The 24,222-nt window shown below is 37.9% G+C and overlaps 1 protein-coding gene across 1 annotated transcript in view; it reads left to right on the top strand.

Moving 5' to 3' along the window:
* Positions 1-20,816: 20,816 nt before the first annotated feature.
* ophn1 (oligophrenin 1) overlaps positions 20,817-24,222 on the top strand; it is a 52,338-nt gene continuing 48,932 nt past the window's right edge. The window contains exon 1 of the mRNA XM_035433283.1: positions 20,817-21,436. Within this exon, the coding sequence (XP_035289174.1) occupies positions 21,283-21,436 (154 nt within the window). The 5' untranslated portion in view covers positions 20,817-21,282. The remainder of the gene's footprint in view (positions 21,437-24,222) is intronic.

Here is a 24,222-nt window from a genome sequence, read left to right on the forward strand (position 1 = left end):
CTTTCCAAAAAACTGTCTGTATAAATGTAATAGCTGTTATAGTTATGCCACCTCAAATAATAGCACCTGAGTTTCTATTATATGTTATATGTTTACAGAATGGCATCTAAAGAGAAAACAAGAGGGTTGGTACCCAGGGAGGTTATAGAGAGGGCTTCAGATTTGGAGACTAGGGACACTAGATTGTGTTGAAAACCCAAAACTTTTGGGTAGACCTAAGGCATTTTAAATTCCATTTAATATTTATTAAACCTCTGGTGCAGCACATTAGTAAATATGGAAAAACACTATTTGACTCGTTAGCATCAATAAAAGCCCCACAAATCCTTAGTAAATATGGCCCTTAGTCCCTTGATATCACTGCGGTCAGATGCAAATTTAGCAGCTGCTCTATCCCTCCTGCCCCCTAGTGGCATGGGTGGCCTTGTCCACAGAATGGGGATAAAGCAAAGATCCTCAGTAGTGTTGCATTTTTATGCAAATTATGTGTATACCATGAATGATTATTTTTATATTTACAAAGTTTTGATATATAGGTACTCATGTACATTGCAAATAATGCCATAATCCATGTCTCTGCTGTGTGCTGCCACAAAGTTATAAGGCTTTATTTAAGTGTAGTGCAAATTTGGTGGAAATTGCCTTTTAAAATGTTTAGGGTTAATGGTTTAATTTGTTTAGAATTATTTAATTATTATGTTTATATCCTTTTCATATCCTGCCTAATTAACATGTCTTAGGTTCATGCATATTCATGCAAAGCATGTCTGGACTGTATTTTATATTGGGACAAATATGTGTATACACATTTCCCTAAACAGGAGGACCAAAAACATCCAGTGTTTGCCTTGTTTTTATGCCCACATGTGAAGTTACCTCTCCATCTATGAAATTTATCATACCTTACACTGATGATGCCTAGGAAATCAAATGTTTGGCTTGAGTTTGCTTCTTCTTTTTCACTTATTCACTTTAGCACTATTTTCATTCCAAGGTCTAGATTAGCGACAGATGGTGACCAGGATTTTCCATCAGGACCCCGAGGCACTGGAATGGCCTACCTGAGGACATTAGACTGACAGACTCTGTGTCACCTTTTGAATCACTTTTAAAAACATAGTTTTATGAACTTGCTTTCAATATGTTTGATGTCTGCTCCGTCTTATTATTTTATGTTCTTTTTGGTGTTTGTTGTAAAGCATTTTTGTAATGCTGTTTTGAAATGATTGTAACAGTTATGATTATTGTGAATTTGTGCAGTGTGCAGACATAATTCTTTTGAACCTTCATCCCTTAGAAAGGACTTGTAGAAGTTAGTCAACTTACCAAACAGCGTGGGCGTGTACGGCACACGCTGACATGAAGTTCTTGGTTTTCTGAGAGCGCTTGTACGCACTGGTGACTGCCGGACACAAAATGGCTCCCTGTCTGAGGCGGGAGCTCCAATACACTCACAGCTTCGCATTCATTGAGTCCCGTGAGTCCTAGAAAGGAGCTGGACCTGAAACTGGACTCTCGCGAGACGACAAGTTTCCTGCCGGCAATTTCCGCGATCACTACCCATTCGCTCTCCTTGGAGAAGGCGATAACGCTCGGCTTGTGCTTTATGATGCGTAGGCATTTTGTGGATAGAGTCATCCCTCCTCCCACGATGGGTTTCTCCTCCAGGGCACGAGAGAGCTGCCATCCCAAATGGATGGACTGACCCTCCGCCTCCTGGATCAATTCAGCTTCATAAAGAATGTTATAATTGTTGTCTTCTATGTCAGCCACAATTGGAGCCATCTGTTCTGTAGCCATTTCAGCTTAGAAGTTACAACTGGGCTCTGGCCTTGACCTCTCAAGCTGTAGTGTAATTACCATTCCTTCACGATGCAGATGGAGGCTTGGCCCATTTTTCTTCCACTCTGTATGAATGCAAGATGGTCTCTGGTCTTCTTTGGCAGCATGTCTGAAAATGAAATAAACAGCAAGATGAATGAGCTGAAAGGCAATATTAATAGTGAGCCAAAGTGTCAGAATTCTAAAATATAGCTATGGGAATCTGAAACAGTTCTCAAATTCTGAAAGAAAAACAAAACACATGCAAAATTTAAAAACACTCCGTGATTGAATGAAATTACTGTGCCATCATCACAGTGAATACAATTAATGCAATCATATTTGATTAAAATGTGATTTACAGAAATACGAGGTTCTGTGAAAAAGTGTCCTCTGCTAATTTCTTGTTTTTCCCATCATTTTAATTCAAAAGGATACCTGATCATCACACAAGTCCTTACATTACAACTTATTTTTATTACAACTTCAGTTTTTAACTCAACAAAAATATCATCAGACCTTGATTATCCCTGCATGAAAAAGTATGTGCTCCCCAGATTCAGTAACTTATTAAACCTCCTTTAGTAGAAATGACTTTAACTGTGTTAAAGTTGACAGTTATGCCGAAACATGCCGAAAAATCACAGGACGCACTAAAAATAAAAGAAATGGCAAAAAAACTGAGAAAGTCACAAAAAAAAAACTTTTTTTAAAGATTGTGATGACCCAGACTTGAACCACGACAAAATAATCACTCCTGTTTCTTTGAGCCATTTTCCCCCAATATCTCAGTAAGCTACTTGAACCATAAGTTGTCCAACAAGCGCACCCAAACCTATAGCCATGCCCACACTATGACAGGAGGTTAAAACAGATAATGGAAAAAGGAACATCGGTGTGACCTGCTCAAAATATATTCCATCAACCACCTTTCAGAACAGAGGGCAGGGGTGGGGACTTTCAGGCTCAGACAGGCATGCATGGATAAGGCAGGGAGGGCAGCAGCAAACCTCCCACAGAGGGTTACACCAGAACAGTTCCAGCTGCAAGGCAGACAATATTAACCTTCAATAAAACAGGATAGGTTGACAGCTTGTCTTTGGATGTGGGAGAAAACCGGAGTACCAGGAGGAAACCCATGGGGACACAGGGAGAATGTGCAAACTCCACACAGAAAGGCTCTGGTTGGATTCAAACCCAGGACCTTCTTGTGGTGAGGTGAGAGTGCTATCCACTGTGCCACCTTTCCACCCATGAAGGATGATCTAATGAACGCACTAGGGAGGAGCAGGGGTGGTGGAGAGGTTTTACAGTAGCAGACTGCAGCATGCGTCAGGAGGAAGCAGGTTTAGACTGGCAGCAAGCATGCATGCGGGAGGAAGTGCCAATGAGTAAGGGGAGGCTTTTTAAACAGGGCACCCTGTTATGAGAATGGACTGTGATAGGCAAACATCACAAAACATTTGAGCCATCAGCTGATTCTGCTGGAGATGCATTTGACGCTCATGGGCTGTCTGAACTATGCAATGCGCCATAATTGTTCCACATTCTCTCTCAGACACACACACACACAAAGTATGAAGGGCAATATAAAGTATAAAGTGTCAATATTTGGCTTTAGAAGGTGGCTGAAATGCCTTTGTAATAAAAAGTGAATTGAATCACCTTTGCTTTGCCTAGAGACAGTAATGGCGCAATTGGATGACAATTGTTGATCTTCCCCTCAGATCATCAGATGAATTTCAAGTAAAGCATTTTTCTTTAACAGGAGCAAGTAATCCACAATAGAAAATCTCATTCTGCTTCCCAGTCATACTTTCCTTTTGTTATTCTTTTTGCTATACTCTCAAGGTCTTAAAAATCCTGAATGGAAACACTGTGGAATTCCAGATGACATACAGTATTATAGTGTTTCCCATTAGGAACCCATCATGCTTTGGGATTGCAAAAATGTAAGGGGCAATATAGTGACGATATGCTTAGTTCCATATGGTCTTGGTTTTAGATGCAAATCCATTACAATCCCAATAAATTACATCTCACCTCATAATGCTTAACATTATTACAACTTAATATCTTCTGTTTTTCACGACATTCACGTTAATCAACACTGGCGAGCAAGTCAAAACATTCATTCATTCATTAAAAGTAGAAATTTCCAGGTTGTTCATTTGGCTTGATTCTTTTGTGAGCAAACAGATGATTCAATCCCTGGAATGAATGTGTATATCTACAACTATTTTGCTGTAATGATAGCCCACGTATAAAAATCCATCTGTAAGTATGAGCCATTCACACCTAAGAACAGGCAGAATTTACAGCAGAACTTCAGTGCACTTTAACAAAGTATGACAGGAAACAGCAACAGCAATGCTTTACATCTGACTGAAACTTTAACGTAAGTTTACAAATCAGGTGAAGGCATTACTTTTAATCACTTCTTTTTGTACAGACCTTCAGACAAACCACATGCCACCACACAATGACTGGTAAACCATTGCTGTTGTGTTAATCAAATAATCTTCTTGATGATAAACTGCATCAGCTGAAAAAATCTTGTTTCTAACCAATATCATTGCCGGTGCCAGTGGATACTGGATAAGCATATCTCATGCAAAACTAGCGCCATCAGTTCTTCAAAGAAACATATTTGTTTTAATTGAAATAGCTGTTATATTGAATGATTAAGGCAAGGTTAACTTTAATCATACCATACATGGGGTAATCTATGAAAACACGTCCCTTCAGTTTTGAAAATGAAGAATAAATGTGTACAACATACGCTCAGGCACATATTCCACATCTACTACCACTATGAATGCTACTAAAACAATTTTTAAAAAACATCTGTATCTATTTTAACATGACTGTAGTATAACTAAACTGCTTGACTATATACCTTACAATTACAGTTTGTAAATTGGAAGTTGTTCTCAAACTGAAATAGTTTCGCTTCTGAAACACCAAAGCGAAATCAGCTGCTGAAACATGCAGATATGCCAAAGGCTTTTTTTTTCTTTTCTTTTTTTTAAGAAAACACTGCTACTCAAAGTGTCTAAGAGAAGGAACAGGGGTGTATAAACATACCTTTTGTTCAAAGTATATTTTCTGCAGCGAGCGTCTTCTTTACAGTAACTTAAACTTCTTTAACTGAAGTGAGAAACTGCACCTGGCTTTGAAGAACACTCTGTATCCACCCAAGGGAACGCCCAAATCGAGACACATGTTCAAAGGCCTGGTTCCCTCCTGGCTCAGATCCAGGTTGTTCTTTCCCGCAGCCAAACAGGAGGAACATCTGGCACTAAACCATTACCGGGAATGCAGCGCGAATTACATCACACAACAGAGACAGACACACACACCTTTTTAAAGTCATACAACAAGGTTAGTTGTCTGGGCAATGGCCACTTTATCCCCTTCACACTCATCCATGTCCAAAAGGCTGCTTGCTTAATACTTTTACGGTTCATTTCCTTTCCATTCCCTCTTAGAGACAGTCGTTCTCTGCATTTGTGTCTCCGGAGGGCAATTCTTGGTGAAAGCCATATATCTCTTTCATGTGTGCTCACCTTCATTTTAGTTGTGGCTTTCAGGTGTAGTCTCTCATTCAGTGTAATTTATGGCTTGGTAATTGAAGTGCACCTAGACGGTGTCTGCAACATGGTGTCTTTAGTGCATTGTTTATTTTTCAGTTCTCTTTAGACAGGCGCTTCAATTTTATGTCCAGTACTTCCCAAAACCTCAAGTATTACATGCCATCTGGACATGAATTAGGAAAAGTAAAACATGGCATAGAATATTCAATGAATATACTTCATTTTGCATGATGCATGTGGTGAACTATGGTATCAGTACAGCCACGTTAAGTCTACACACCACTACCAATCATTTTATAAAAATCACTTACTGTAAAACCTATAAAATTGAATGCTTGACAAATATACATAAATTTAACTTAAATTAAATATAGCATTGTGCATATCTTGCATTAAGGTACTCTAGGCCGCCCACATGGCTGCTGGCATCCCAAAGCTGCAGCTGTTATCCTCATCCTTATAAAAACAGCAGCAAGCTTATCATTACGTAGCCTATATTATGTATGTTAGCATAGAGTACACTGCAAAAACAATTACTATTTGCTGTACATTAAAGATGCAATAGTAATGTGAAGTACCATCTAGTGTCAACAAGGGAGAACTGCAATCCCAAACCAAAGCATGACCTTGCTTCACTAGTTCCATTCGATGGAAACCGTCCCCGCAAGTGGTTGCCAGGTTCTCTCAAAACTTTTGTGTGTGTGCGCATTGGCACAGCACTGAAAATAGTGTGACAGGAAGTTGGCTTTTGTAGCATCTAAAATGTAATGTGATGAGTTTTAAGTAATGAATACTATATTTATATTGCAACTTTGCAATATATTTTAGCTATCGCTACCTAGACACCAGTAGCCTACAGATAGGTTAACGTTACAAAATGAGTTAGAAAATTCAACATCCACTATGTTAGCTAGCTATATTATCTGCATTCTGCGCAACACAACTACTACTTCAAGAGTTAGGCTACATGTGATGTTGGTTTCACCACAAGAACTAGCTAATGTTAGCAAATGGCTACCCTGACAGCACAGCAATGTAAGGCTGACACGGGTGCTTTGTCGTGCTCCATTTGTGGGAGGTTATCACAACGTAGCGTGGAGATAGTTTGTCCATTGGGAAGCTGTTGCAGCTACATTGCTTACCGTGGAATCAGTCTTGTGTCAAAATTATCAAGAAAAACATTTCTGATTGAAAGCAAAGAAATAAATACTGTAAAGAAAAATACTGATTTTAAGAGTAGGCTATAACAAAGGCAAAAAGTTTTTTTTTCTACATCTGTGCAAACTGTTTTGTTTGATACTTGATACAATGTTTTGTTTGATACTTTTGACACAAATCTCATTCTATAGCAGAACAGCAGTAAGCCACAACATCTTCCTAATGGGAAAGCTACATCCGAACGATGTTGCAACTACCTCACACAATTGGAAAACGACAGACCACTTACGTAGGTCCAATGTTGCTCTTCTCAATGCATTGTCTGGATGTCTTTACACACAAATAGTAGTCTATGTAGCTCTTCTAAGGTCATAATTTAGCAAACTTTAGCAAATGTTCAGACAAGGGTTCTATATGCTTTTATCACTCAGCTTGAATAGGAGGGCTTATTGGGCTAGGTTGGTGCTGGTTGGGCTTAGCTGGCTCTGTGGTGTAGCCTTACTTAATAACAAAGTCAGCCGTTCCTTTACTGTAACTCTGACTGGCAACCAACTGAACATTTCATTTGTGAGAAAAAAATGGGCATTCTCTTGGCTCAGGAGCGTTGTTGCAAGCATAACCCCAGTATCTGATGTCATAGACAGACACAAACACAACATGGCTTGAGGACCTTATAAAATATTTGAAACTTTCATTCAATTCATAATCAATATAATTTTTCTGAGGTAAAGCAATACTTTTATTCTATTTCTTTGCAAGCTCTGTGGTTGTCTTGTTTGTTAAAATTATTTGTCTATGTTAAACATTTAGATATGACACCGTTAGTGCCTATAGTGATTAGACAAGAACTCTATATTTTGCCATGCAGATCCGTGCAAAAGAACCATGCAATTTATTTTCCCCAAGGCGGGTGTGTGAGACTCCTTTTCAACTGACAAATCTGGAAATATGTTCACATTACATGTTTTTACAGAGTCAGAAATTCACCAGAGGTCCAATGACAGTTGTTGCTGACATATACATATCTTGGACTTGTTAGTACAATTTCCTCAAGAAATTTGACATTACATAACTGTCTTATTTAAAGCTATTTTTTTATTGCATAACAATTAACCAGCTGTCATGCACATGACATTAATGAAAGCAAAATGAACCACATAGGAACATGAATGCTGAAAACTAGAATTAAGTTTAAACACAAATTAAGATCATAAATACCAGTTTGCTTTTAATCAGATCACAGAGAATAGGTCACAGGCAAAATAACACTGTTTGTATGCAGTATTAATAGCCTACAGAATCCTGTTTATATGCCACATGTGCATGAGGTCCACCACAATCTACAGAAGTCTGAGTCGCACTGGCAATTGTAAATTGTGCGAACATAATCTCTAAGGCACAGATCTAATTTAAAAAGTAAGAAAGTAAGATTGCAGACAGGAAAGCACAATCCTGAATGATTAGCATTGCTCCATAGCACTAAACACTGTACAGGCACATTTTAATGAAACATTATTGTGATTAGGCATTTATCCTTTCTCCTAATTCAGCAGAGCTATATATACACAAATACCCAGGGGCGGTTTTAGTGATTTGGAGGCCGCAGGCAAAGACCAATGTGAGGCCCTTCTCCATTTTGCTTAACCCAATCATAGCTAGTGAACAAAAACTATTTGGAGGCAGCTCTTTTCAGTTAACAAAGCCACAGAACTAAAAGACAGGCCCAAATGAGAATTCTAACTGAAGAACTTCAAATGACTTTCAGACAGTTAGAAGAAGACAATATGGCAAGAAAAAGATTGTAAGTGTATAATCTTAAATTATTTCAAGACAAAAGTACATGCTTTTTGGCATTTGAACATCCACTATTCTCTAGGGGTAAAAGTCCCCGTACGAATGGGTGTCTGGTTTGTGGTGGGCTGCTGTCTGTCTGTCGGTGTCGCCTCTGACACTTTCCTCCCACACTGTAGCTGGTTCACCGCAACCAGCAGAGGCAGTAACGCTAGAAGTTGTAGTAGGTGCGGTGGGTGCACAACAGGCTGAGGCAACAGTAAGGCTGCTGCCGTTAGCTAGCTCAGCTTCTTCAACTAACGTTACACCTGTTAGAGATGTTAGTCGTAACATCAGCTAGAGTGAGAGCACCTATTATCAACCAACTTCGTTCGACAGACAGGAAAACGTAAACTTATTTGCAACTATATATGAAAAAATAGGCGAAATATCGGTAACAACCTGTACCTAGTTATGTAGGGAAAATGTCCTCGTTATCCTCCAGTAGTTATTTTTTTAAAGTACTTTCGCGATCAGAGGTGGTCCAGCGCTAGATATTGGCAAATATAGATATTTAATTGGATAGTCCCACATTTACATGTAGACAGATTTATTTGTATCTATTACAGATTATCATTCGGTTGGAGTGACAAGAAAATAAAAATGTTTTATAAATTTAAAAAATTGCCTACCTATGGCCTATGGTAAAACTGCCTATGCAAATACCTAAAACCCCTCATAATCCTTAAATCCGGCGATTCCACCTGATTTTGATGGTTGCCTATAGATTGAGTGGGTTATTCCCATTGATGTACTGGACACTCCACTAAAATAACCAATATAAAACCTGTGTCAATACAGACATATTCATCAACCAAATACACACACCATGGTTGGATGACAAAATATTACATTTTATGTAATATAGAATTTTTGTAATATGAATAAATAATAATTGCTTTAATAGGTTTTGCCATGTTCCATTATGAAAACTTTTCTAATCATCAAACTTATATTCATACCTCAATGCACAAAGTCTATAACGTACCCTAATAGCAGGCAATGTTACAAAAGCTGAAAATGCACCTATATCCATTTCTCTGCTACAGCAGCAACAGTCACCTCCTAGGCAGAAATCACAAAATGCATTAATAAGCCCCTGTCCACAAGGAAGAGTAAAATCTGTTCTCGTAAAGGCATTCAAGACCTTTAGCGAGGGCGTTTGAAAGCGAATCAGGCTTAGCTGCAACATCCATGATGCAAATGCTATTTATTCTCCTACGGCGTGCATGACCTGTGCCGAAATTCACACGAGGGGAAGAGGGCATTTGATGACAGCCTGGAAGTCGTGTTCCCAATTTATACTGAGGTCACAGAGTTCTGTGTGCAAAGGTGCCTCTGCAAAGTGCCAATCTGCCATGCATCAGCATCAGGCAAACATATGCCAGTATCTCAAGCTGAGTATTAAATCCAATGTACGGTACACGATTTAACATGGCACCTCCAAGCTGAAGTGCTTGAATCTCATTTTACGTTTTTTTGCACAAAATATTCAACACATAACATCTGGGCTTTTAAAATTAGAACTGTCCTACATCTTTTGCTCCAGAGTACACCAATTTCGTGGTCAATTATGGCTAACACTGCAGGCCATCACCATTTTTTTTTGTTTGAACACATCATTTTCTACAAACGGCTGTGACATCCACATAGGTGTCAGCAATTACGACAAAGAAAAATCTTAACCTATTTCTAAAAAATCATCTGGCATAGAACTCATTGCAGAAAATTATTTATTTATTTATTTATTTATTTTCAACTAATGTGATTAAAACCTGGAATGTGAATATAGGACATTCATTCTCTATACAGGCATAACCTTTTCAGAGAGAACGTGGTCTTAAGAGGGTAAACTGAACAAAGTGTTTAATTACTGTAAGAACAATCAATTGCTTGTTACAGTTAACAAACTTCAATTATGGGTGGGCTAAAGATTGTACAATACATCACGGGATTCCATTGTACTTTAATATCCAACAACCACTGAAATGTTTTCATCACTGTAAACTCATTTGAATTTTCTTTTCATGTGTTTTCTTGTTTTGTATTTGACATCAGTAAACATTACAATAATGACACTCATTTTGAAAATGATGGCAGTTCAGAACCATTTCAGCTTTGTAAATGTTGTCTGTGACTTGCAAAATTCATACGAAATTTAATTCATGCATTTGGAAATTTACTCGGCATTGTTTGGCTCAATATGTCACATAGATACCTATTAATCATTCTGAAAACTCTCAGTTTTGAAAGTATTTCCCTGACTTGTAAACTTCAGATATGTTTTACAGCAGAGCAACATTTTTGCAGTTTCATTACAAGAGACTGTTCCACCACACTGCACAGTTTTGTTCAGGTGATGAGAAGTGAAATTAGTCATTAAGATGGTCACTGTTAATTACACTCGTACAATGCCCTCATGAGCAGCACAAGGAAAGGCCATCTGAAAAGATCTAACCCACCTTATTAATCGTACATTACAAATCATGGAAACCAGCCTTTCGGAAAGATTAGGCCACAACTCAAAATTAAACTTATGTCAGTTCTGTTACAAACCACTTAATTGTAGGCACGGCTCTTCAGAGACTCCCAAACTCTTAGCATCATGACATAAAAAATGGCATAAATAACTTCAGAAGCACTACATGGAAATTCATGAATGCTTATGTAAATAAATGCAAATAGGTATATGGTGCGTGACCTGCTGCATCAGTGATTACATAACGCATCTCGAGAATAGTTGCAGTAATTAACAAACATTTAGGAATGATTATGCAACATTTAAGACCAACCTAGTTCTTATGGAGTTAAACGGCTTTTATAAAGAACCACTCAAAGAAAGTCTAACCAAAACTTCATCATTTCAGCACTTGCATAAGAAGCTGTGGCATTCCACTCAACTGTCCTTCTTCAGCATGAAATTTAAGTTACTGAGAGTTCATTCAGGTTTAATGCAGTTGGAAGGTCAATGCTCAAATAACTTTTCAAGTTGCAACAGTTTATTTTCTGTGATTACATCTTACATTTGACTTTTACCTAAAATGGTCATTGTATTTTATGAACAATCATTTTGATTTTGTTGGAATTTAGAACAGGAAAGTGAGCAAAACACAACAGAACCCCCATATTCACAAGATATCTACGTCTCATTTTAAAGTCTCACATGTTCATAGGTTTGGGGTAACAAGCTTTCCAACAACAACCTGTATACCCATTTATAGAAAGCAATGACACCTGTCAACATATGCAACAATTTTTGGTTTGTTTATGGGGTTACAGCCCCTCTGACATAAGCCACATACTGAACTTAAATTAGTATAGCAATACTGGCATACTGGAAAAAAATTCAGGAATATTTCCATCCAGCTTTCAACACCAAATAAAAAGGTCTTCCCCGAGACATAAAGACATGAAGGCATTACATGCTTTGGAATTAAACCACCAGACACGTATTCTGTCAATATGAAGTCCACCAATGTGCCCTGCCTTGGACGCTTCAGTGCAACTTTGGCATTTTCGAATACACCAGGAGTGTGTGTCTGATGAAAAGAAAAGGGGCAACTGTCAAAATGGATGACAATGCCGATCACTTCCAAAAGGGAAAAGGACACTATGACAGCTGGGTGAAAGCTCTTTATCCTGCTAATGAGTGTTAAAACATGAAATCTGTGGTTTGCTTTGTGAGACAGTATCTGGGGGGTTCATGCACTGGGCGGCGGTTTTGTCTGCATCGGACTGCCGGCTCTTCCGCTCGAGCGGAAAGCACAGTGTAACTTCAGAAGCACTGTAAACAGATCCACTGTGTATGTGATGGAGCTTCAATCAAGCGTGAGCGCATCACATGATTAATAAATACCCCCCCACCCCCCACCCACCCATACATCCCGATCACACATCCTTTCCCTTCCACTCGTTGTTTTCCCAGGAGAGGGCATGCCAGTCATTTTTTGTTTGTGACAATGCTGACAGACCTTCCCCCTGCTCTCTGGTAGAGCAGAAAAAGGAAGCATCTGTCAGCAGTCTTTCCCAGAAATGCAGCTGGGTTTTTGGGGTCCGCTGTGAAGACGGTGAGGATTGTCCAGCCTATGACAAAATAAAAGAGGAAAACGTGATACATCACCAGGACCTTGCGATTTGTAGGTTGGCTGTCTGCCAGGAACGCCATGGAGACCAAAGGTGAGAAATGGGAAAAGCACAGAAAGTTACTTGAACTTTTTTATCCTTGTATGATGGGCATTCAAAACATGTTATAGTTTAAAAAGACTTTATTGCAATACTGCAAAAGATTTTTTTAAAATTCCATTTGCACTTTTCATTGACCTCATCTTTCTTGAAGAGACAGCAGAAACTGAGCGCCCCTTGCTCAGCTTCATTACTGTGCAATATCTCCACCTGCTGATGAAGGTTGGTACAGGCCAACAAGGAATGACTTTAAACACAGCTGGCCCACATGATACCACACACATCCTCTCTTTCAAGACACTCTTTACTTCAGCTATTTTTACTGGGTTATGGGGTTTGTCTGCGCCTACTCATGTTTTTAAATTAAGATCTACCAACTCCCATGCGTGTGCATAAAGACTCCGCTACCATATTCGGTGTTGATCACATACAACTGGCACCATTTTAAAATCTGTCTGGACTGACAACACTCAGGGCATGTGCTATTAGTTGCATAGGAAGATCTCTAAGATCTCTAAGAAGGTGGCTCTAAGTTGTTCTTGCTAAAGGCACTTGATATGTGGATAGTAACATAAAGACTTGCTTACAGTACACTCACAGGAAGTTGTGACCATGAAAATTTTATTTAAAAAAGGATGCATCAAAAAGACAAGAATGACCAAACTCCAAAACTATAGACTCACATGTTTTTTTTTCCCCTCCAGACACCCTGCAACATTCTGAAAGACAGGAATATGTTGCTGCTATTATCAAATGAAGACAGTTCAATTGATTTCCTGAAACCCTGTGCAATGCCATTTTCACTTATTACGTTGCTGTAGCCTTAGACTCTGACAGATTCAGACAGACTTACACAATGTTTTCATTTTTATACATTATCCATTTATACAGCTAGATACACTGAAGTGCCAATGCTCAAGGGTACAATGGCAGTGTCCTACCTGGGAATCAAACCTGTGACAATCAGGTTCAAAGGCCAGCCCTCTAAACATTAAACTGCATTGCCACCTTTCAACTACTTGATTAAACTTGTAGATTATTTTCCAATACCAAACTCCAAAAAGAAAAAGTCAAATTTACAGACAATAAAGCCATTATTTTACATTCTGTTCAAGGAATGATAAAGAAAGTGGTAGTTGTTACAAACATCAAATCGCAGCCTTTTAAAGAATTGATTGTGAAATCAAATTATGTATTTTGTATGCAGGGAAATGTAAGATATTAAATTATGTTGTATCATGTTAAATAATTAACATGACATAAAAGCTACAAAAGCAAATTATTAACTACAAACTAGTTTCTGCAATTGCCACAATGTGGTATTTACAAATGTTTGAGTTTGTTTGGTGAACTTTACACTTACTGCTCTGTACTTTCATTGTGATATTGCACTTCGGTATTCCTGAGACACTCATGTAAGCTGCTCTGGCCAAGAGCATCTGCTAAGAGATTGTATGCAGTATAACTAATGATCACATGGTGTCACTATTGCTGAACTACAGATGTAACCATCCTTAAGGAGTTTAATTATTTGTTTCTTGTAAACTGAAATAATGAAAAACATATGTACTGTATGGTTTAAATAACACAAATGAAGATAATAATGAAGACTTCATAAAGATTTATTGATAATATAAAGGTTTTTCAGTCACTGGTATCAGAATGTACACGTCCACTTAATTTGATTCGCCACATCAGGGATAAAGTATTTACGACTGTCATATGTATTGATGGCTCATAAAAATTGGCTGCATATTTTCTTCAAGTTGTGGAAAATTTTCAGGTAAGAAGAAATATTTACAGACAAAACTGTAAATAAAAGTATGACAAATAATTGTAAAACACAACCGTAATCATTTAGGGTGATTATCATTAAGGAGGTTAATGCTTCTAGTCATAAAGCAGTTGGACTCTCTGGCATTAATAAACAAGGCTTGGTGACTTTATATGTAAGGTCACCAATGATCTTCTTGTACAGATTCAAAATACATCTGGAACAGAGTGATGAGTTAAGGGAATATCACCGTGAACATTCTGCACATATCTGTGGCAGTTACATTTAATGAATGCAGAAAGCGGAATTAAAATAACAAGATAATTTAGGTTTTTGTTTTGATAGCCTAGCTTTTCTGTTTTCTTTGTTTTGTTTTTTGTTTTTGTTTCCAAATATTATTTAAATGTGGCGTTGAATGCCATTACATTTTGTTTCTGGTCCAGAAACTTGCAGGTATGTTATTTACCATGATTATTTCCTCATCTAATTTATTTTTATTTGAAACACAATTATGATTTAAAGCCCAAATGCACATGATGAAAACAAAGTTCATCTAAAACATCAAGCTGGTAGACCAAAAATAGCAACAAAGTAATAAGGTATTGCGAGGACGTGCAGCAAATTGAGTAGGGAAAGAAACAAAAAAGAGGAAAAAACATAAAAATGGACATGAGTAGGCAGATTTATACATTTAGTCTGAGTGAACAGCTTGTATGCTGAGCAAACCACTTACACTAAATTAAGCCTTTTTATTTTACATTTATGAATGTGAAATTTAGCAAAAATTAAGATTAAATTTATAAGGAAAAGGTGTTCTCTGTTTATTCATCGCAATCAAATATAATAATTTCTGAAGGAGAGAGAGAAAGCTTGGCCAAAAGTATATGGACACCCAAACATCACACCCATATGTGCTTGTTTAACATCTCATTCCAAAACCACGTCCATTAATATGCATTTTGTTAATATGAATTTCCCAGTTCCAACTAGGAAAAATGCACTGGAATGCCCTTCCAACGAGGAAATTCCAAGTCGGGAACTGGGAAACATTTTTAAGCCCCGAGATTACGGCATACCGTCATTTGACGTCACATCCAACATGGCTGCCTACACAGTAAATTGTAAATAAAATAACTGTAACATGTTTTGAAGCATTTGAGCACTGTTTCAAGTTGCTTTTCTGCATGAAATGTATTTAGATTAATTAGCATAGGCATCCGGTGGTGGGTTAAACTCATAAAATTGAAAGGTAAAGCTATTCTATGCTATAGCCACACAACACGGCAGCATTGCAAAACAAAGTTTACTGTGGGCGTCCATGTTTTCCTGACATCCACCATTGGAACGCGCTGACGTTATACTAAGGAGTTCCCAACATGGAATTACGTTATCACCGGGTTGTCTGGATATTAACGAGACAGGAAAGCACCAATGAACTACATAAGAAGTGGAAATCACACTAGCCTGGTGAAGCGCCGGAAGTAAACTTGTACTGCGCATGTTGAGGGCAAAACCCTCATGCAAAACCAGGGGACCAGTGATTGCCATCTCCGTGAAACTCATAAACTCCTGTGGTTACTCGACGTGTTGCAGTTTAGTTAGCCGCTGGTGCCAAAAAGCAAATTTCCCCATTGAAGTCCATTCAAAACTACAAATGTATCCTGGCCAACTGAAATAATTTAGGATAGTACTTTTAAACGTTCTTCACGCAGAACTAATTACTCTCCTGGTATCAATTTTTTTTTTGTACCGATGAGTCCCACAGATGAAAATATAAAGTTTATTTAATTCCAATTTTGTCCGCATGGTTTTATGTCATAGTGCGTGCAACAGCTTAGGCTCTGTGTTTCTGTCTCTGTCTTTCCTTGTTGGGCCGCCAGATGGCGGCACTTCTGTTTGTGTCCTGCTCGTTCCCCTGTTAATTGTATTATTTCTTTCAATTATTTTATTGTCTCGTTATTTAATCATCATCCCCACCTGCCTCGTTTTTCCTTCCCTCTGGTTTGATTGTTCTTTGAGTTCACCTGTGTCTTGTTACCCCTGTCTATTTAAGTTCTTTGTCCCCTTGACTCGGGTGCTGGTTCCTTGTGTTTGTTTCCAACTTGTGTTAGTTCCTTACCGTATGTATTACCCGTGTACTCTGCCTGCCTGTGTTCTGCCCTGCCCGTGTTTTGAGTTCCTCTTGTTTTCCGTTTTATCTTATATATTTTTGGAGTTTGTATTTTTGCCCATCGTGGCTCTTTGTTCTGTTTTTTTTTAGTAAAGTCTTTTGTATCTACATTTTTGAGTTTCTTTTTCCCCACTCTGCGCCTGGGTCCAAACCCCCTTGCCCTTGACAGTATCTGAATACGTACAGAATTAAACCTTGAAATTACTAATGACAATTTTACCTGCCATAACTTTCCTGTGCCCATTGTTCATGGTGATGAATCATGACAAATAATTAAATAATAAATAAGTAAAAAAGCTGGCATATGTGGCTCTTAAATTAAGATATGCCAATTCCACCATATTATTCCGACTACATTGCAATTTTGATATTACTACTAATAGCCTATCAATAAAAATTAGCTACCTAACCACAGCTGCTCACTTCATTTCAGTCTCGCTAGCAAGCGTACCAGCTAGCTTTTCCAAGTACGTATATAGCTAACAAGCTAATGTAGCCTACAGTTGAGTGTTGCCAAATGCTTATATGAAAATTTAGATTGCCTTATTTATTAATTTAACATGCAGACATGTTAGAAAACAGATTAGAAATGACCTTGTCACAATGAGTCCGTTGTTTTCTTCCACAAAATCCTGAGTTCATCAGACGATATAAGGCTTTCTTGGAGCACAACCCTTAACATCATTGTTCTGCATTTACTATGATCCTTTGTTTCTAGGAACCCAGTATGCATGCTCTGGCGCCAGCTATTTTACAACCATCGCTAAGACCCTGGTTGATAAGTTGCCAGCTAAGACTGATTGTTTTGGGGAGAGCCAAGTCCAGCAATTCTATCAGGAACAAGGGGTTCAAAATTATGCTTTTTCTTTTAAAAAGGTGACTGAGACGGCAGTGCTGGAAAACCTAAAAAAAAACTTTTGTCTTAGACACCTCCAAAGCTACTGGACTATATAATATCCCAGATAGGTTTCTGAAGGATGCTGCAGAAATCATTTCTCCATGTGTAGCCCACATTGTTAATAAATCTATCGAAACAGGGAAATTTCCCAGTGAAATGAAGCTGGCGAGAGTAATTCCTGTCTTTAAAAAAGGAAATAAATTGGACCAAGGAAATTATAGGCCTGTTTCTATTTTGAGTGTATTATCAAAAGTCATTGAAAGGATTATCTGTCATCTATATCTATTATCTAGCAAATTGATAAGTACACCTCCACTCACAATCTGATGTTTCAGTAACAGTCAGGCTTCAGGAAGTCCCATTCCACAGACACTTGTCTGCTGTTTCTCACAGACTACATCAGAAGAGAGGAAGATGAGGGGAAATTTTGCGGAATGGTAATGTTGGCCCTCCAGAAAGCATTTGATACAGTGGATCATATTATCTTGTCAATGAAGCTCAAGGCTCTGGGCTTCAATGATGCAGCTTTGAAGTGGGTCAGTTCCTATCTAGAAGGTAGACAGCAGATGGTGGATGTTAATGGAGTATTCTCCAATCCCAAGTGGAATGTGGTGTCCCACAGGGGAGTGTTCTCGGTCCACTCTTCTTCCTTCTTTACATCAATGACCTTAAGTCAGCTTGTTCATGTGACCTCTTCCTGTATGCTGACAACTCTGCCCTGCTTGTTTCCCACAAAGACAAAAGCGTGGTTGAAAAAACATTGAGCGCAGAACTTCAGAAAGTCAGTGACTGGTTAAGGGACAATAAGCTGTCCCTCCATATAGGGAAAACTGAGTCAATCTTGTTTGGGTCCAAGGTTAGACTAAGGAAATCCCCTGGTTTTAGAGTTGTGGTAGGAGACACATTGATTACAGAGAAGGAGACTGTGAATTATCTTGGTTGTGTTCTTGATAATTATCTATCCGGAGAGAGCAGGGCACTGAAAGTTCTTACAAAGATTAACAATAAGATCAGATTCTTAGCCAGAATCTCCAGATTTCTCAATCAAGCGGCTATGGTAACACTAGCAGGTGCTCTTATACAGTGCCACTTTGACTATGCTTGTCGCTCTTGGTTCAACAGTGTCCCCAAAGTTTTAAAAAACAAACTGTAAACATCGCAAAACAAGTTAGTTAGGATCATATTAAGGTTACCAGCATGTACTCACCTCGAACCCTCAAACTATGAGAGCCTGAGATGGCTCAAGGTTGAAGACAGAGTGAAGTAGATAAAGTTGTTCCTAGTTCATAGGATTGTTTATGGTGAAGTACCAAGATATTTCAGCGACTATTTTAATCGTGTCAGGGATACCCATTCGTACTCCACTAGAGGGAGCTCCACTGATTTTGTGCTTGTTAGGTTCAGAAGTTGTACAGGAAAGGAGTCATTTTTATATTCTGCGGCTGTTCTTTGGAACAGTTTGCCTAGAGATCTGAAAACAACAAAAAATTCAAACAGATTCAAGTCCTGTCTGAAAAAATGGATAAGAGGTGACCTTTAAAAAGGACGAGGCTGTGTTCATGCCTTACTGTATTAGTCATTATTTTGTATTATATGTTGTTTTTTATGATGATGATGATGATGTTAAGATGATGCTGATAATGATAGTGATGACGTGATGATGATGATGATGATATATGTCTAACCATTGGGCACAATGGCCTTCTATGGCATTTTAGGTGCTGACATTGGATTAAGTTAATCTAATTGGATGTGCAATTTGAGATGTTTAGGATTATGTAATATTGATGCTGATAGGTAGTTTGATTCGATGTTGTTGATGTATTGGTTGTTGTTTGTTAATGATGTTGTACTGTAATTTATGCTGCTAGAACACATTTTTTTACCTGCTGCCTACTCACACATACCCCCTTCCAAAAAAGGACCACAATGGAAATAAGCTATTTGCTTTATTGTGTCTATCCTTGATAGTTTTTATTTTAAATAATGTGTATGAGAAGCTTGCTTCAGATGCATGTTTTTTATTTTTTTTAAATTATCAAATAAAATCAATCAGTCAATCAATCAATCAAAAGCCCTATAGTCAAACATGGCAGCCTCCATGAATTGGCTTCATGCGCCATTGAGCAGCTCCGATAGGAATCCATGGAACCAGTAAGCAGAAGCTGTCTCCAGTTCTTGTATATCTCAATGGGCAAAACATTGCAGCTGCCATTAAAGTAAATGGTGAATATGCTATCAGACTTTTGAAGGCAAAATAATACTTCCCCATTGGTATTTCTAAATTTGATTAATGATCATTAAGTTTCATATGAAAAGAAGATTATGAAAATATGTGAACTGTAATAAAATATGCACATTTTAATAAAAATATTCTATAAATATTCTTCCAAAACTTCTGGACCATTTTTTCACAAAATGCTATACATAATGAAATTTATTATCACAAAAAATTGACATATGACATCTTTGGCAGTTAAATCACTACATTGGTTTTCTACATTGAATTCAATGGGCGGCAAGGTATTTTGCAACATACGCAATAGAGGTTGTTTCCTGTGATACTTCCTAGGCATCATCGACTGGCCCCTCCTACCCTCTCCAGTTCCTATGTACGCTCTATGGCTGTTGAAATATCCAAAGGTTGTCCTTATTCTTAAAGCAATATGAAATGTTTATTTTGCCATTTTTGTGTGGATTTGGGAATTTGAGCCCACTGGGTTTTAGTCTTTTTGGAGCATTTAGGTTTTTGTTAATAACATGCTTTTTAAAACAAAAATAATTATTTTCAAGGGAAAACTACACATTGTTAGATATACATTTCAACTACTTTCCTAATATATAAACTGGTATCAATGCAGATTAGACTATTGATTTTCCAATCATTAATGGATTAGGCAATAGTAGGTGTAGCAGGGGGCTACTATTAGGCCTAATTAGTGCCTGAGTAAGAGCTTTGGTAGGCTGTCAATATTGTTCTTGTTGAAAGTTTTATTTTAAATGTTTCCAATTTATTGTTCATAAAAATATCACAGAGGATCAACTAGGTAGCTAACTGTTCTCTTTTCCCTTGATTCACGTATAGAACACTTGCAACAATTAAGGCTATTTGTGTGACGATCCAATATAACTGGACAGCTGCTGAAGTGGTGAGGCCAAATTGTCCTGGGATGTGATGAGCAATGTAAAAAAGAAAAAACAAGAATATATATATATATATATATATATATATATATATATTGTAGTAGGACGTCTCAGGCCGACGTGGGACAGGATCCTAAATCCACCCACTCGAAGTTTCCAGTCTGAAGACCACTGAACTGTAAGATATGACCCAACCAGAGCTCTACAAATTGCACTGTCACTTTAAGACAAAGCTAAGTATGTTGTAGTGGGAGGGATCGTCGCCTTGCCCAACCTTTATTTTCTCAATGTACTGTACTGTATCTTAGGACCAACAGCAAGATAATTGAGTGAAACGAGAATAGATAATCTGTATTTTTTGTATTCCAGACTTGGAAAAGAGACATAAACATCACTGAAATTCCATGTGGATCTAAGAATTTCGTTTTGCTGGATTGATTCAAAGGAAAGAGTGCCACGATGGGAGCTAGCTAACTACAGAGCAAGGAAAATGACTGGATTCATTTTGGGAAGCGAGTCCAATGCAACGTATAGCTACTGCACAATGCATCCAACCGTTGATTATGTATAGAACCTAATCGCTTCCTGAAAGTGAGTCCTATATTTCCATATAATATTTGGAAATAACCTAATTGTATTTACTTGATAACAGTTGAGTACTTCACCCAGTCCACTCTGGCGCTTTGAAAGCGAATCTGTTCAAAAAGACATGGGGCATCCTCCTTTGGAGTTTAGTGACTGCTATCATGACAGTCCAGATTTTAGGGAGAGATTGAAGTGCTACGAACAAGAACTGGAAAGAACCAGCAAGTTTCTCAAAGATGTGATAAAAGACGGAAATAATGTAATCGCTGCAATCAAGAGTAAGTATTGGCGGTCGTTTTATGCTTGACATTTTGTAGTAGCCTATTAGCCGGGTTGTTAACCGCAGAATGCTAGATCTGCAAAAATGTTGCGGCCTTAAAAAATTCTATCCAAAATATTCAAGAGGTGGGTCCTAGCTGGACGTATCAAGTGATCGTTGCGTAATATAACGAGAAACAGCAATTGTGGATTTCTTTCAGTGTCGATATAGTGAATACATCATTTTTTAACCGAACACAACAAATACAAAAGTCAAAATCATGCCGGGCATACCGTCTACGCCAGATGGGGAGCATCCTTTGTTTATCTCAGAAAAATCGACCCATAAATGACGTGGAATGTTGACCAATAGCCAGTGATATAAGGGGAGCTACACAATAAAATGGCCAGTGTTAATCCAACACTAACAGTGTTAATGCAATTCTAATAGACACCATTTGGTCCCCACTGGAAATTTTTCTGTGTGTACATTGTCCTTAAGTATTTGATCCCTGATTAATTTGTCATAACCATTTTCATAAGTGTAATTCACTGAATTGACACTAACTTGATAATATGCAAGGAAGAACTCTTTTAAATCAAATTCTGCTGAGGAGCAAAAAAGGGAAATTAGAGAAAGGAAGATAATGCTCTTGGGCAACGGGTTGTGGTTTAGAACTTCCTGAAGAATGTATTTAACTTGCAGTTTTATTACAACATAATTGTTTATTTGTTCACCATCAGCACATGTATGAGAAAATCCCATGGGGCCCTCTGACCAACTTCCATGATATGCCAATCCCCAAAATATCAGCCCTCAGGGTCCCCCTATGCTCTGGGCCCCAGACAGTTGCCTGCCTTGCCTGTTAAAGATTTTCTATGAGAAATCTGTCTTGCATGCAGTTCAAATAGGGACATTATCTTAATTTTAATGCTTTATCACATTTTATTACACAGGAAAAAAGTTTTCTTCTGCATACTTATGAGGCGTCTGAACATGTTTTACAATGTGAAATCTTGCAGTAACCTTAGCAATAATAATGCTGCTCTCTCCAAAGATGCAGGCTATGTGTGCTGTGAACAATTTGGTGTTTACATATGGACAAAAAATGACAGTATTTTGCCTTGAGTCTAAAGTCATTCTCTGGGTGGCCAGTAGACATGAGACCATTGTTTGTTTTATTCAATATTATCTCAGGCATTATGCACACACTTTCATTTGGTGAACCAAGAGAACCCTCACTGGAGAATATCATTCAAACAATCCCTTCCAGTTATTTCCATCTAGCTCTATTTTTACATGCACTTTAGTCATCATAATAGTCAGCCTGGACCTCACACAGGGCAAGACATAGCCTATAGGCTAGTTGACCTGTTGTTAAAGGTATGGATAGAGATACTTACACACACACAACATTTAAATGCATTTTTCATTTCAATTGATAAATAGAAAATGGGACCACCATTATGAACTTCTGTCCCACAGTATCCTAACAGTTAATAAAGTTCTTATCAGGGATAATGATATAAACTACTCTCAGTTCCACTGGTCAGAGTTATTCTATTTGGCCTGTGTGTCTCCATTTTGTAGGTGGTGTGTCATTATGTGTGAAATGTTTAATGAATTACATTGGCATTTGTAATGTTAGGCTAATTCCAGTCTAATGGTAAGGGTGTGTCTAACACTACTGAACCATCCTCATTCCTTTCAGAAGACATTGACCTTGTGCATGTAGCCTATTATTCAATGGGTGTTAACCAAGATACTTTTGTTTGCCCATCGGTAATACCTCTGAGCAGAACTGTACTCTACAGTAAAATTCCTTTCCAGTTAGAATCCACTTATAACTTTTTCCACTTCCATAATTACTGTTCTTCTAATCGTATCAGAACAAAGTGGTTATTGAAAGTATTGGTAAATAAATAATGGCTTAAATTCTAGTGGTGCCCAAAGTCAGAGAAAGCAGACATATAGGAAACTTCTTTCAATGGTTTAGAACAAATTATTTGTCAAACAAAATATTTTCTCTGAGCAATCGTATTAGTGTAATGGAATCGAAGTTTCCCTTTTTTGAGCATCTAATATAGTTCACTACTTGGATTATTTATTCACAGCCTAATACAGCCTTCATTCCTTGTCTTTATCAAGAGTGTGTCGGGCACTATAGCTCTGTAAAACAATGGCTATAGGAGGCTGTGCTGATCAACACCTGCAGTGCTCAGAAGAAAGCCTAAAAGAACTGGATAAATATACTGTAAATGTACTATATTTCCTGATTTCCTCTATTATTGCATATTTGTCACACTGAATGGACAAAATGTGATATTAAATGAAGGGAACATGAGTAAACACAACACTTTTAAAATAATTTCATGTATTTAATGAAAAAAGCTATCAAACACCCATATCACTCATGTGAAAAAGTAATTGCCCCTGTAGTTACTCAATCAACAAATTAACCAAATTTAATTAATAATTAGATTCAGCCAGGCTTGATTGTTGCCAGCCCTGATTAATCTAAACCTCACTCACATTGAACTTTACCATGAGAATGAAGTTTCTAAAAGCACACTATGCCACAGTCAAAGGAAATCTCTGAAGAGTTGAGAAAAAAAATTGTTGAAATATATCAGTCTGGAAAGGGTTACAAAGCCATTTATAAGGCTATGTGACCCCAGGAACCACAGTGAGAGCTAGGCTATTATCTGCAAATGTAGAACATTGGAGCAGTGGCGAGTCTTCCCAGGAATAGCCGGCTTCCAAAATATGTCACAGAAGAACTTTCAAAAAACTGCAGGCCTCTCT

Source organism: Anguilla anguilla, chromosome 9 (genome assembly GCF_013347855.1).
Source record: "Anguilla anguilla isolate fAngAng1 chromosome 9, fAngAng1.pri, whole genome shotgun sequence".
Lineage (NCBI taxonomy): Eukaryota > Metazoa > Chordata > Actinopteri > Anguilliformes > Anguillidae > Anguilla > Anguilla anguilla.